This window comes from Scyliorhinus canicula, chromosome 10 (genome assembly GCF_902713615.1).
Source record: "Scyliorhinus canicula chromosome 10, sScyCan1.1, whole genome shotgun sequence".
Classification (NCBI taxonomy): domain Eukaryota; kingdom Metazoa; phylum Chordata; class Chondrichthyes; order Carcharhiniformes; family Scyliorhinidae; genus Scyliorhinus; species Scyliorhinus canicula.
In genome coordinates this window covers 96,962,149-96,978,416 of record NC_052155.1, presented here as the reverse complement: position 1 = coordinate 96,978,416, position 16,268 = coordinate 96,962,149, and the positions used below count along the sequence as shown (strand labels likewise).

The 16,268-nt window shown below is 45.4% G+C and overlaps 1 protein-coding gene across 2 annotated transcripts in view; it reads left to right on the top strand.

Moving 5' to 3' along the window:
* sdr16c5b (short chain dehydrogenase/reductase family 16C, member 5b) overlaps positions 1-16,268 on the top strand; it is a 39,157-nt gene that overhangs the window by 8,861 nt on the left and 14,028 nt on the right. For both annotated transcript variants that reach the window (XM_038809399.1, XM_038809398.1), the window contains exons 3-4: positions 13,633-13,732; positions 14,421-14,565. In XM_038809399.1, coding sequence (XP_038665327.1) covers positions 13,633-13,732; positions 14,421-14,565 — 245 coding nt within the window. The remainder of the gene's footprint in view (positions 1-13,632; positions 13,733-14,420; positions 14,566-16,268) is intronic.

Genomic DNA, 16,268 nt, shown 5'->3' with positions numbered 1-16,268 from the left:
GTGGTGTACTCTGAGCTCTCCTCCAAGGTGTTCTCATGGGGGGTGGGGGAGGAGGGAGTGGGGGGGGGGGGCGACCGGACCACCCCGGATGGGCCAGCAGTGTCGAATGCAGATCCTGCGGGAGAATAGACATTTGGTCAGTGGGAGAAATGGGTCTTTCTGTATTGCAATAACAACTCCAGTGTGACAGGTGTCACCTTGGTGGGGGCTGGTGGATCCTCGCCTCTGCGCCGTACCCCAACCTCCACGGTGGTGACTGATCTGTTCTCAGCCACCCCTATAACCTCCAGGCCCAGTTCCTCATGTGGGGTGAGGACTTGTATCACCGGCACCCCGCCGCCCGTCTGTTATGGGCCAGCTTGTCCTGCAAGGACACAGAGGGGGCATCATGAGCCACGCTCATCTTTGATCGTGGGGGTGAACAGTGGTGAGGGGATGGAAGGGGGTCTCATGAAGGGGGGCTGAGAAGGATGGGGGGGATGTGGAGAATGGGGGCTAGGGTGCATGGAGGGTGGGAGTATGGGATGGCATGGGTGGCACCACTGGAGATGGGTGAGCAGGGGTATGGAATGGAGCTGGGCGGGGTGGTGCCAGGTGCATTCCTGGGCAGAGGGGGAGGTCATGTGCAAACCCACATGTGTGGCCTGGTGGAGATAATTGAACTTATCGCGGCACTGGGTGCCAGTCCTCCTCGGCAGCACGGTAGCACAAGTGGATAGCACTGTGACTTCACAGCGCCAGGGTCCCAGGTTCAATTCCCCGCTGGGTCACTGTCTGTGCGGAGTCTGCACGTTCTCCCCGTGTCTGCGTGGGTTTTCTCCGGGTGCTCCGGTTTCCTCCCACAGTCCAAAGACATGCAGGTTAGGTGGATTGGCCATGATAAATTGCCCTTAGTGACCAAACAAAGTTAGGAAGAGGTTATTGGGTTACAGGGATAGGGTGGAAGTGGGTCGGTGCAGACTCGGTGGACCGAATATGTACTACTCTATATGTACTACGTACTCGTCGCACACCCCGAGCTTACGCGTGCTGCCACTTCATTGCAGGTGGCACTGGCTGCCTTGTGGCTGACCCTCCGGACCCTTGAGGGAACAGGACCTCCCATCTGGCCTCCACTGGGTCCAGCAGTTGTCCCAGGTCGGCATCACCAAAGCGTGGGGCTTGTCTCCATAGAGTCATAGCTGTAAGCTGAGTGGGGTTGGCTGTGCAGGAGCGGTTTAAGTGCTGCTGTCTCTTGTTAACAGGGGGCTGGCGAGTGCAGTCGCAGGCAAATCAGCCAGGGAACCATGATTTGCGGCATGAATCCCATGGGGCCTCATTAAGTGGAGCAATGAACAATTTATAGCAGTGAAGGCCTCACCGGACCGAACTTTGGGGTGCTCCCGGCATTTCCCACCCGCTTATTCATTTAGAAATCTTTTGGTAAAACCACGCCCTTAATTCTCATCTCTCTTAAGTTACCTTCAATGGGACACAGTGACATCTCTACCTTTGATATAGGAATTTGAGGTCCTTTTATTTCACGTTCCGACTGCGTTCTGCTATCAGATCTGGACTTGTCAAGTCATCCAGGAACCTTCAAGTTCCAGCACAGATGAATGAGCTGAAGGAAATCTAGATACAATTCCTTTTTTTTTAAACTGCCATCCAAAATAGTTCATCTGCTGGAAAATAATAAACAATATATGTGGCTGGGTCTGAACATTGTTGTTATGTATTTCCCACTCCTGTTGTGGACCGTTAACATTTTAAAGAAGAAATTTGAACAGATCAATTCACTGCCAGAACCATGCCATGCAATTTCACATTTTTCAACAAAATGTACATTGTTTATTACCACTATTAACTTATAGTTTGCAAACACATGTATTATGAACTCAGTTTTACTTTTTACTCCCTGCACCCATCAAGAGTTCCCTTATCTTATGAAATTGGATAATGCATTTACTTTTCCTGGGACCACCAAAATGTATGCCACAGCCCTCAGGAATTTACTTTATTTCTCCAATGTTTCTGTGGGGGCCTGTAGCCATCTAAGATGGCCACCTGCAAAGGACCATGGGAATTATGGCCAACCCAGGTCTCCGACAGATACAAAGCCTATGTGTATTTGAAACACAGATAACCAGACCTGATCGAAACCCCACACTCGTTTGCATTTTAATGGCCCATTTTCCCAGGACAATAGAACTCCAATCAAGAAACCGGTACAGCCACAGACTGATCGGCGCCACTCCTTTTACTCAGAAAGCCAAACTGCCAATGTCAATGACCACTTAGGACTCGCCCAGCTACCAAGGCACCCGCCCCTTTATTGGCCGAAATCGAAAACCGTGATCAGAACCCTGTCAAAACTATTGGGTCCACGGTTAAGGACCACCCCAATGAGCGCAAAATCCCAGAGGGATAAGAGAGAGCACAGCCATGTGTTCTGTCTCTTTTGGATCCGGCCTGTGCCAGTGCAACTGTAGCAGGACCAGCCAGCCAAGTTCAAGCCCAATGATCGCTACCTGATGGATGAGCCCAGCAGAGACAGAGCCACTCGCTTCGAACCAGCCAAGTGAAATCCAGATAAAGGCCTTATCCATTTGCACAATGCCAGTCGCCCTGAAGTTAAGTATAGGTTATTGTAGCTGATCGGTGTAGTGTAACTCGTAGTAGACATTCTGTTTGCATGTCGAGGTAACTCTTGTGTATGTAAATAAACCATCTTTTGAACTAACTAACTGGCTATGTGGTCATTTGATCGATTACAAGGGAAGGCTTGTGGTTCACCAACATTATCATTAACATTAGCAACAGTATTGGTGACACTGTTGGGATCAAAACGAGCAACGGGTCCTTCTATTAGCCTTTCAGCTACACAGCCCTCTGCCTTTTTCTTTACAAACTTCATGCCAATGGAAGCCTCAGCTCCATGTTTGGGTTTCCAGCAGATATGCAACTGTCTTCCCACATCTTTCCAAGCTAACTCTGCTAATTGTTTTGTGCCCCAAGTCTCTGCAAGGGTCAATGTACATTTCTTCTTCTATAGCTTCAAGCTATGTAAATCTACCAGCATCTTTTCCCTCATGAAATGCCAACTGAGATAAAGCTCCACTCAACTTCCATGCAGTGAAAGATTACGCTAGTATTTCCTCGACTTGAAATGTAGGGCTAACATCACTTCACTGCCAGAACTATACTATGAGATTTCACATGTTTCAGCAAAACTTAAACATTGTTTATAACCACTATTAACTTAAACCTGTAGTTTGCAAGCACATATATTACAAACTCAGTTTTGGCTGTCATCCAGTGACGTGCAGTCTTCACCAAAACTCAGCTACAACTGATTCTGGCTGTTCCCAAAACTGAACTGCCTGCTTCTGTCGGCAAACGCACAAAAACAACAGAAACCTGTAACCAGTGTTCCACCCAGCCTGTTGCCAGGTAGAAATGTGAATGAACTACATTGAATTTCAAGTTCTCCTTGATTCTAGAAAATCAAATGAATAATTTCTATTTATAATTATGTTTTATCACCTTTCCAAAAAATGCTAGCTTTTAGCTTCTTTTATAGAGATAACAATAGGCACCCTGTCCAAGAGGTCAGGAAATGGATCATTCATTGTTTGAGTGTACACGTCTCCCTCTGACCTCGTAAAGTAAACATTGGGTAATTGTTATGAATTCCCAGCTTATTTGAATAGCATTCATGTCAGAAATATCCCAGTTTCTAAATCATTTATCTTGCGTTTAACCATTTAGCTGCTAAAACTTGAATTACGAACTGGGCATTCACAACACAACCTTATCCTTTCCTTAGGCAGTGCACCCCCTTTATAATGAGTAAGTACCTTTTGCATCCAGTGCACTGCTGACTATGACCTCATTTCAAGCCGCTTTTAAGCTCCTGTTGCAGTGCTGAATCTGAGCATCCCAAAGTTACCTTCAAACCCCATCCACAAGATGGGAAGCAACAATGTAAAGGGTTTAGTCCACTTCCCAAGACCCAGGTACAGTAGCAACTGCGCAACAGAATGTAAGCACTCGCTCAAATGTGTTGATGTCTGCAGGCTGTAAATGTCAGTAAACTCCATAGCCCTTTGAGTCTATGAAAACAGCCAAATGAGGGTAGCACGGTTGCATAGCAGTTAGCATTGTTACTTCACAGCTCCAGGGTCCCAGGTTCGATTCCCCTCTTGGGTCACTGTTTGGAGTCTGCACGCTCTCCCTGTGTCTGCATGGATTTCCTCCGGGGTCTCTCGTTTCCTCCCACAAAGTCCCGAAAGACGTGCTGTTAGGTAATTTAGACATTCTGAATTCTCCCTCGGTGTATCCGAACAGGCGCCGGAATGTGGTGACTAGGGGCTTTTCACAGTAACTTAATTGCAGTGTTAATGTAAGTCTACTTGTGACAATAAAGATTACTATTATTATTGTGGGAACCGAGGGAATCCACAACACAAAAGCTTCTTTACTCTTGTAGAAAAATGTGACCCATGATTTTTCGTGGTCCTCACTGTGATTTCTGTAATGGTTTAACATTTATCACAAATGGCCTTTGATTTTCTCTCGAATTTGCCACAAGTAGGAGAATACATCAAAATTATGTTAAGGAAATGTAAAATGCTGTAACATTATGTAGCCAATTTACTCGTGTTTGGCAGCATTTTTGAAATGGTAACTTTGTTTCTCTCTTCTCACTGATTCTGCCAGACCTGCTGAATATTTCCAGTTTTTTGTTGTTTTTATTTCCAGTTTCCAGCATCCTCCATGTTGTTCTTTCGTGTTGCCAGCATGTTTTACAGGTTATGCCCTGGAACTAAATTGAAACAACACTGAAGTCTACTGAACCTTGTTCAATCTTCCACGTGGATTGTCCTGGGTGGTGATTCCATCTTCAACTCCTGAAAAGTATAGAAGTGCTACCTGAGAGCATGTTGTATTATGTTTTTTAAATAACCTTAACCTTATTTTATTGAACCTGAGGTGCAAGTGATAATAAGATGTAGAACGTGATTGCCAGTAAGATTAAAGTTCACAAATGTGATCAAGTTGGATGGCTTTTTTCATATAAAATAACTTCTACGAAAAATGCATTTAAACTAAAAGAACATGGAATTTTTCTGCAACTATGTCTCTATTTTTCTTGAATGGATGATCAGAAATAACTCCATGAGAAAGCTCTGTTTAATTTTCCTCCTCCTCCTCGCCCTGTTTATGGGAAGTGTCTGGCTTTTATTATGTTCTCTTTGCACAGGATGACTGAGAAACTCCGCAAAGTAAATATATCCACAAGTATGTCTGAATTGGCTTCTGTTTAAAGAAGACACTAGTCACATGTGAGGAAGCAGCACAAAACAGTTAGAACTGCTAATAGCTTAGCAATTTCAACTCGAGGGGTGTGATTTTCTGGAAAAATTTCCAAGCGTGGTAGAGAATGGGAATTGCCGCGTGCTTCCCGGCACTCAGCCCAGCAGAACCGGCAATGTAATAATTGGTCCACTTAATGAGGCCTCATGGGCTTCTCGCTATAAATAACTCTCCGTCAGCTGATTTGTCAGACCGTGCTCCTCACCAGGACACCCCCCCCCCCCCCCTCCCCCCACGCTAACAAGGTCGAGCAGCACTTAAACTGCACTTGCTCATCAACAAACCCCGGCCAGCTCGCAATAATGGCGCTGAGGAGACCAGCCCCAAGATTCGGGGAGGCTGACCTGGGGAGGCTGCTGGACGCGGCAATCATTCGTTCCAACAGTATGATCAAAAGGACTGGCCAACAGTGCAGGAAGAAGGTCAATGACCTACACCGGGCAACACGAGGGAGTAGAGAGAAATGCTCCCCACACCCGCTGCCCTATGGCCACGCATCGGTGGGAAATGTTAATGGTCAGGCTTCTGGGGCACAATCTGGTGAGCACCTCTTAGCTGCTGATGTACATTGGGTGGAGGCAGGAACCCCCAGGCGAAACAGCAGATGTCTGCTGGATCCCAGGACCTAGATGGGTCCCTGCCTTATGCTGAGCCTGTGGAAGTGGGTTAGCCGGGGTTGATGGAGACAATAGGGAGCGGCCGAGCCATTCCGAGGGAGAAGTCGGTGTCACTCCAGCAGACCCATAGCCGCTTCGAGGAGTCCCAGAGGTTACGGGCGCAGGAGATGGTGCCGGCAATGCGTGGCACCGAGGCCACCGCTGTTAGGGTGACGACTGCAGTGGAGAGCCTGCTACACGTCGTCGACGCCATGTGTGAAGGCGTCCAAGGCATCCCATAGTTGGCGACGGCCATGGCTAAGGGTCTCGGCAGAATGTCCGACTCGCTGGGGGATGTCGCCCAACACCAGGCCGACCTTGATGAGGTTCTGCGGGACATGTCCCGCTCTCAGATGGGCATGGCCAAGACACTATGGAGCTTGTCCCAGTCGCAGGTGGGATTGGCTGAGGTGCTGCAGAGCATGGACCAGTCACTGGTGCAGACCATGGGGAACCGCCAGGGCTTGCAGAACCAGATGATGCAGGAGCAGCCGGGGCTCGAACCAACTGCCTGTCCATCTGAATGTGAACCAGGAGGAGAGGATGCTGAGTGCTAATTCTGACCCATGGAGTGGTGACGTTGGCCACCAGCTCCTCCATGTTTCACCCCTCTGATGAGGCTGCGTCTCACAGGCAGCACATGGGACAGGGCGGCATGGCTGTGCATGTGCTGCCGGCAAGTGCTCTGGGGCCTTCAGAGGACACCCGCCGGGGCATCAAGGGCCACGAAACAAGGTAAGCCTGCCTCCACCTCCGATGCTGATCCTGCGGAAACGCCTAAATGTAGCGGTGGAGCTAGGAGGGCCTAGCACAGTGAGCATCACTGAGGGCACCAGGGTAAGGGGGTGGGGGTCGTAGGTGGGGGGGGGGGGGGGGCAGATTTGGGAGGGGCGGCACCATTGGCAGTGGGGTATTGTACAGCACATTTAACAACTTTTTTGCACAACCATTATGATGCCTCTGTCGGGCAGCACGGTGGCCTAGTGGTTAGCACAACCGCCTCACGGCGCTGAGGTCCCAGGTTCGATCCCGGCTCTGGTCACTGTCCGTGTGGAGTTTGCACGTCTCCCCCGTGTCTGCGTGGGTTTCGCCCCCACAACCCAAAAATGTGCAAAGTAGGTGGATTGGCCACGCTAAATTGCCCCTTAATTGGAAAAAAATAATTGGCTAATCTAAATTTAAAAAAAAAAAAATGATGCCTCTGTCCCTTTCGTCCGCAATGTGGGCTGAGCCCCGGGCCGTTTTCCCGTCCCTCCCAGGGGTTGGCATTGTGGTTCCGCGATGGCCCACCCCCAGCTGGGGTTTCCCCACCCCCAAGCAATGGGTTGGCAAGTCCAGCACACCTGGGCTCTTTGCCTGTGAGCAAAGATGGTTACTCACCTCGGCTCCCTACAGAAGCCCCTCTTTCAGGTTCCCATTTTCAAAAGGAGTACTAATCGCCGCTGGCTTGACCACTTGCTGGTGAGGCTGCTGAATGACGTGAAGCTGTTGGATATGGGGTGGTTCTCGATGATTGTATGGAAATGGGGCTTATGTAGTGATAATTGGTTTCTCGCCACACTACGGCGGGATCCCGGGTCAGTTGCATCGCAAACTGTTTGGTTCCCAACGTGGATCTCATTTTTTATGATCTTTATTGTCACAAGTAGGCTTGCAGTAACACTACAATGAAGCCACTTTGAAAAGCCGCAAGTTTCCATGTTCCGGCGCCTGTTCAGCTACACCGAGGGAGAATTCAGAGTCCAGTTACCTCGCAACATATCTTTCAGGACCTGTGGGAGGAAACCGGAGCACCCGGAGGAAATGCACACAGACACAGGGAGAACGTACTGACTCCACACACAGTGCCCAAGCCAGGAATCAAAGCTGGGACCCTGGAGTTGTGAAGCAACTGTGCTAACCACTGTGCCGTTTTTGGTGTCTCACCCGCTATTCATCGGCCTCGTTATGCTTGAGTGAGAGGGCAACGAGGCCAGTGAATCGCATCCCAGGTCTTGACAATATAGAAGTTTTTAAAAAGTAAATTCAAAGCGGCTAGCTTTACTAAATCAGTTTAATTTGCCTGCTGACTTATAAAGTTTGTATGACCATTTTGGAATTGGCAATGGTAAGGGGTTGTAATGTTCATGAAGGTGGGCAGCTAACTCAGCTGGCTGGATGACTGGTTCGTGATGCAGAGCATTGACAACAGTGCAGATTCAATTCCCAAACCAGCTGAGGTTAAGGCTTCTCAGCTTTGCCCCTCACCTGAGGTGTGGTGACCCTCCAGTTAAATCACCACCTGTCAGCGCTCTTGCTCTCTTCTCGCGCTCTCTTACTCTCTTTTCTCGCTCTTTTTTCTCGCTCTCTCGTCTCTTTCTTGTTTTTGTCTCTTTCTCGCTCTCTCTTGTCTCTCTCTCTTGTCTCTCTCTCTCTCTCTCTCTCTCTCTCTTGTCTTTCTCTCTTGTCTCTCTCCCTTGTCTTTCTCTCTTGTCTCTTTTCTCTCTCACTTTTTTTTCTCTCAAAGGGGAGAGCAGCCTATGTTTATTATACCAAAGATACTGTTAAGAGGAACATGAGAAAGACATAAATAACAAATATGAAGTTGTTTTGTACAACTATGAATATTGGTGCCCTTAGTTACATAGCAACAATTTCTGTCTTACTATCAATCATATTTGAAGGTTAAATACAATGTTTAAATTATAACATGCTGTCTCTCCCTAGGCTATAGTTTTACAGTTTTCATGAGTTGAAGATGGAATCGGCATCCAGCACAATCCACGTGGAAGATCAAACAAGGTTTAACAGACTACAGTGTTGTTTTTAATTCAGTTCCAGGGCATAACCTATAAAACATGCTGGTAACACGAAGGTACAATCCGGAGGATGCTGGAAACTAGGAATAAAATCCGCAACAACTGGAAGTACTCAGCAGGCAGACAGTGTTCGGTCCAACAAGCCCATAGTATTATTTCCTTGCTACACTTCCAACAACCCTGGATTCTATTTGTAGATAACCCTGTTGAGTGCCTTCTTAAAATCCATTAAGCTTTTTTATTCCACAACCAGTAATCTGTTCCATGTGCTTAAATTCTACGCTCAGCAGAAAGGCATACTTGGGTCTAAATGTGTCAGCACTTTAAGGGCAATGAGTTAAATCTTTCAGTGAACATGTACACTTTTTTGCCATTTTTTAAAAATGTGCATTAATTGCAGAAGGTAACCTACGCCCCCCAACCATCCCACATATAACACCCTGATGGATTAATCAAAGTCTGCCACTTCCAGCTCAGTGGCTCCTGGAAGACTTTGATGTTTCGAACCACAGGCTGCTGTTTTTTTTTGTGTGTTTCTGCTCCGAAGCTTCCTAACATGCAGCATGTAACACCTGGTTACAATTATTTATATTTTTGGTCACCTCAACTTTGCTTACTTCTTCCCCATCACGACAATGGTGGTAAAACTTAAATAAGAAGAGAGTAATCCAGTTGAGAAAGTACCCGGGAAGAGGGGCTTTGGTGAGCGGGAATCTGGGTTGCCCTGCTCTCTGCTTGAGTCACCAGCTTAGTGGCTATTTTTGAAGACTACTTTATCAAAATTATTTCAGCTGCTAGTTTCTCAATTTATAACATGCAACATAGGTTGCTTGAGTCTTCCATTTGCATTAACTAATACAACATTGTTTAGCAATATAAAATTATGGATATCATGATAACATGATTGTGTTTGCCTATATTGTCTTTGTTTTCCATCCATGTAACTTCATTAATATTTTTCTTAAAGGCTTTAGCTTTTCTGTAACCTGGTTTGATGTTCACATGGCTCAGAACTATTGCTGATAGCTATAGATATAGTCTGAATTTGTGTAGAAGTTCCCACTATGCATAAATTAATGCAAATGGCAGACTTCATCGACTACAATGGTGTATTTTGGCCCTGCTCTGAACTATATGATAATGACCTAAAAAAGGTGCTCAAATCTCTGATATCCTGACACAGAAATTTCAGCTGTTGGTAGACTGATTGCACCTCCAGTGTATTCCCCAGACACAATAAAGAGAAAAATCTATTCTTGTTTCTGAAAACGGTTCCATGTAGGCTTGTGCAAAAGATGTAATGCCCAAAGCACTATGGAGGTGCTGCTGCTTTTAGCTTGGCTCACATAAGAACATATAAAACAGGAGAAGACCATATGACCCCACTAGCCTGCTCTGCCATTCAATAAGATCATGACTGATCTATCAATTCCACTTTCCATTTTATCCTCTTATCCCTTGATTCAGTTAATGCCCAAAAATCTATTGCTTTCGACCTTAAATATTATAAACAACAGAGAATCTATAGTCCTCTGGGGTAAAGAATTCCAAAGGTTCCCAACCTTCTGAATGAAGAAATTTCTTCTCGCCTCAGGCCTAAATGGCTGTTCCCCTATGTGGAGTCTATGACCCCTGGTTGTAATTATTCCAGCCGGGGATAATGGATTCTCAACATTTGTTCTTCAATCCTTCTGAGAATGTTTGTTACAATGAGATTGCACTCATTATTTTCAACTCCGGAGAACATCAGTCCATTCGACTCAATATCTCCTCGTAGGACAGCTTTTTGTTACAGGACACAGCTTAGTGATCTATTTGGGCACTCTCTGCAAGGCAGGCATTTCCTTCCTTATGAAAGGAAACCAAAACTGTATGTGGTACTCCCAAGTGTGGTTTCTCGAAAGTTCTAAGTAATTGCTACAAATTTATTACTCCTATATTCAACCCACTTGTACTGAAAGCTAACAATACATTGGCCTGCCCAATTCTTTGCTGTACCTGTATGTTAGCTTTCTGTGATAGTACGTAAGAACATGCAAATCCCTCTGAGCACCAACAATTCTTTGTCTCTCACCTCATTAAAAGTATTCTGCCCTTCCTTCTTCCCACTAAGTGGATAATTTTACATTTCTCCCTGTTACACTTTGTCTACGACCATCTTCCCAATCACTTTGCCTGCCTATGTCCCTTTGCAGTCTCTTTACATCGTCAGCTTATCCTAGCTTAGACAAAATCAGATTGGAAATATTAACTCCACCTGAGTCATAGGTTTAGATTTAAGCAGCTAGTTCCAAATACATGTGCTTGTGACACCCCATTAGGTTGTAACATGGTAATCTGTTTTCTGTTTGTTGACCAATCCTCAATCCATGCTAATATATTACCCGCATCCCATGAGCCCTAATCATGTTTAAAAACATCTTTTGTAAAATATTGAATGCCTTCTGAAAATTCAGATTATTGGCCTGAATTCTGAGTAATTGTACTATTTTTGCAAAATTGTGCACCTTAAATTGCTTTGCAGCAGTGCAAATATGTATATAAAACTGGCTTGTGAATAATTTTGGATTCAATTGTTTTATCTAATAATAATAATTGCTTATTGTCACAAGGAGGCTTCAATTAAGTTACTATGAAAAGCCCCTGCAGTGTATTGTAGGATAAAGTATTTGTTCTATACTGTTTGATTAAAAAGCAGGCAATGGTTAGGATTCTTTGGGAGATTATGTTCTCCTGCCGGAGCGGAATTGCACCTGATTTGCGCTCCCAGTCAGGAAGCGAATCTCAATTCTTCACCCTGCAAATTTACTCATTCCGAGGGATTCAATAGGAAATCCTGCCATCGGGCTGCCATTTTGAATGAATGGCTTGATAGTGAGGTCCGGCGGCTTTCCTCCCCTCCATGCAATTTAGCCCCCTCCCTCGCAATGCAATTCAACCGCCTGCTGAGATTTTCAGAGACCCCCAGAAGAGAGACTCCTGTCTGGAAAGAGAGCAGTCCAGACGGGGGCAGTGAAAATAATCACTGTTTTAAAACTCACCTGGGCAATATAGCTGTCTCAGGCATAGGAAGTACCATTTGTCAATTCCTGGAAAGAGAAAGTGAGTCAGCTGGGTTTAAACCCACTCAGATCTGCAAACCATTCATTCATTCTCTTTGATATTCATATTACTAGACTGTGATTGACAGCTTCAACACATACCCAGCTGTCAGCATTGTGTCATTCATCCCCCTTCACAATTGAGTGACTATGAAGTAGTCAGCTGTGAAATTAACTGCAATGTTTATAAATCATCGGGTTTTCACAGCTCCTGGACAACATCAGAGTTAAATGCTTTCTGTTGGTTTTACTGCTGACCTCTTCAAAGTCACTCAAGCATCAAGGGAGATGAGTGGAAAGCACTTAACTCTGTTTGATGTGGTCCAGGGACTGTCAATCACAGCTTTATGTTTATAAACATTAGGCTGGATTATACGATTCTGGGGCTATGTTCCCACAATGGCATGGGAACGGTGGCGTTTTGCGCCAGAAAACCTGGTGCAAAACGGCCACCGATTCCCTGTTTTGTTTGGGACTAGCAGGACGGCAGCATAAAGCAGCCGGCTCGAGCTGCTGATATGCCCCTAGAAATGCTGTGTCCGTAGCCGTGCCTTTGCATGGCGGGGGCCTGCAGAGGCCATGCTGTGCTACATGTCGGACGCAGCCCGCGGACCTGGTCCACAAAATAGTGCCCCGCCCCCTTCGGCAGGCTCACGAGCCCCAGAATCCCCCCCCACCCAGAGTGCCCAGCCTACGGATCGTCCCTCCCCCAACTGTGGTAGTGCTGGACTGAGTCCGCAGCCACCATGCTCAATTCCCGACGGATGAGACCATGAGAGACCTATGCCGTCGGGAACTCAGCTAGTCGGGGCGGGGCATCGGGGCGGGCCTCAGGCAAAGTCCTGAGGCCATCGATATATGACACGAGTACAGCGCTTTGGAAGGGGTGAAGCATCGCGAAAACGGCGCCGCCCCCGATTTGATCGGAAACTTGGATTCTCCAGCCATTTGCCGAACGCAATTTTGGTGTCGGTGACCGGAGAATCCAGCCCAGTGTCTGTCTTCTGGGGGGCCTCCAGATGGGGGTATCTCCATTCTGGGTGACTTCCAGATAGGGGTCACTCTTCAGGGCTTCCAGACAGGAGGTTTCTGTGGGGTGTCTCTTTAATTATGGGGTCTCTGGTAGGGGTGGGCTGGGAAGGTCTTGCATTGTGGTGGGAAGGGTGGCCCTCTGATTTGTTACCCCCTTGGCCCACCGCGAGTTCCACTGTGTCATATACACGCTTGTCAGGACCTGCACCAATTCACACCCATGTGATTACCTGCCTAGAGGACCAGAGAATAGCGCGGGACCTGAACATCAGAAACCAATCGGTGCCAGTGCCAATCCTGTTTTGGTTTTTTTTCCCCCGATGCTGCATTGTCCGCCACATCGGGAACTCGGCGGAGGGCGGCTGAGACACCAGCCCAAAATGTCTGTGTGTTGCATATTCTGCTTTTTAGTATTAGTATCGTTTTAGTAGATGTTTGTAATACATTGATCCATTTTATACTTCACTTTTTTTTTCCCCCTGTTTGGCTCACTGACTCTGGTTTATTTCATTTAACAGCAATTAATGTAAATAATCTGGGGAAGTGTGCTCTTCTGGAGGCGAGGAATAAGTTGTCAACGTAGTTTCCAAAATGTCTTTATGTCCTCTTCCTCATTTAATGATTCTTGTAGTTTTAAGTACACCAATTGCAGTCCACTCCATAATTCTGTGAATTCACTGTCTTTAGACCTATAAAGCATTCTTACCTGCAATGATTGCCAGCAACCATGGACATCTGGTTAGCATTGCCAGTTCGGGAGGACTGTTTCCAGTCAATGGATTGGCAGGTAAGACAAGCTTTTGTGGTTTCTGGGGATTTGGGGGATCATAATATTTAGGCTGAGAACAGGATTTGCGTAGCTTTAAATTGAAATTTTCTACATTTCAATTTGTATCTATTTTTGAAGTATTTAATACAAAGAATTAAACTTGCTTTTCTTAAAAATGTGAACATTTTCCACTATTATAATTACAGAAACAAAATATCCATATAATACACAGACACAGATTTTACTAACAACAGTGGAAGATCAGCATTCACTGTTTGTCTCGTTGATAGCTACTTATAGACCTTTAGGCTTGTCAGTGACGATTTCCTATAATCTAGCACCTAATAATTCCAATATTGAATGCCACTGCTTTATGTATTATCAAAAATTGGAACCACCATAACTTTTTATTCTGAGAACATAAAATGAATAATTCTGTGCAACAACTTCTCATAATATGAGGTTACTATAATCATCACCAGGTTTATCTCTAAAGTATTAAACTCGAGGAAACAAATAGGAAGGGAGTAAAGAATAAAAGTGCGCATGTATGAAGCAGTCATATTTTATGCGGATTTATAGTGGACAAATTCACTCATTGAAACTGGATGCTAATCCGTTTTGAATTTCTTTAAACTGTCCTTTGTTTCTAATACTAATTCCAATGTATGTTTGGTGAATAATGAGTGTATTTCATCATTTACAGATTATTGTTCAAGCAAGTTTGCAGCAATTGGCTTTGCTGAGTCTGTTGCACTAGAATTGCTGATTTCAGGGAAAAATGGCATCAAGACGACGATTGTTTGCCCATACTTCATAAACACTGGCATGTTTGATGGCTGCAAAACCAAGTAGGTAGACATGTTGATTCAATAAATTTGTCATCGTTATTTTCAACTTTAATCACGCAAGCTTGGTTGAATGTGATATTTAAAACTTGAAATCTTGAAATGTTAGTGTTGTGGCATTCTCATCGGTAGTCTTTGGAGTGAAAATTTATCAGTCCAGTTCATGAATCTGAATTGTACCAAGTGAAAGTATGTTGGCTCCCAGTGCATGGGATCATTCTAAATGTACAAGGCAAAGAGACGTACCAAGAGAAAATCCCATTAGGTAGAAAGTGTAGCAGAGGAGGTGGGAAACAAATGTCAGCAATAAAGGGAGTCAGACTGGGGCGATGGATTTTTTTTTTTTTAAAAGGTTGCATTGTTCAAAATTACACATTTAAATGATTGAAATGAGTGCAGAAAAATAAATAGATTATGAGGGTCAAGATCATGAAGTAATTGTTTTTTCTTTAAATGAGGGTTCCATAGTGAGAGTTCCCTAGTCCCTGAAGATCATAGGCTGCTCTCCCCTTTTGAGAGAGAGCTGATAGGTGGTGAATTAACCTGAAGGTCACGACACAATACTAAAGGCAGAAGACAAATCAATTCCAAAAATATTTTTAGCTTTAAATGCACAAAACCTAAAAATGTTACTCAACAATTAAAATATGAAAATTACAGACGGGAAAGGATCAGCTGATCCGTCAAGCCTGTTGACATTCGTAATGCCTGGGGACTATGACTAAACACGTCCTAACTACCTCCAGAGAGGCAAACAAGCAGAAAAGCTCTGGAGCGAAGAAGATAAAAAAATCTGTAAAATTCCTCTTTGGCTCCCTCAAGTCATCAAAACAATCCAGAAGATCTCAATTTGTTTACTATAAATCTATGCAGCAGTTAGCAAGTAGTCCAGCTCCCTCTTGAAGGCTGGCAGGAAGAGTTTTGCTTTCCTCTACTGGTGGCATGATAGCATTGTCAAATTTGTCACCTCTGTTTCGAAGTATAGGGTGCAATTTAACGCACAATAAAAAGAGTCCTGTTTTGGGCGTGAATAGTAGCACCAAGAACGATCCCGCTATCAAATGGGACCCAGTTGGGAATGCCCCACCGAGGTAGCACTTACCTCATTTCCTGCACTGACAAACTCAGCTGAGTTGCTGGCTGGCAGTGTCAAAGTGCCCAGGTGGCAGCGGGAGTGCCAGTGTATCACCCTGCCTGGAGCCTGACCACCCGGGGGCCTCCAACGGCCTGGGAGATGCCCCTCCCCCCACATGTACCGTTACACCCGGCCCACATTTGTGTAGACCCGTGCTAAACTGAGCCATGACGAGGTCTCCCAGGTGCTGCTATTCATTCCTAGGCCTTGAATCTGGCATCGACATATTTCAATAAGCCTAATGGCTCACTTAAATCTGGCTCTCACGCAGCGAGGGGAGATTCAGAGCGTGGTGTCTCGCAAGATATTGTTAGTTCTCACGAGGTGTTCCGAGCGTCATACATCTTGCAAATGATTTAACAGCCTCACACATCACCGAGTCAGGCAAGACTAGAGCATTTGATCATGCCTATAGTCACTATTGTAATATGGGAATTATGGCAACTAATCTGCGCTCAGCTAACTCTCTCAAACAGCAATGTGATAGCCAGATAATCTGTTTTTTTTTAATATGTATGTTGATTGAGGGATAGCCAGAACACTGGGGATAACCCACCTGCCCTTCTTCAAA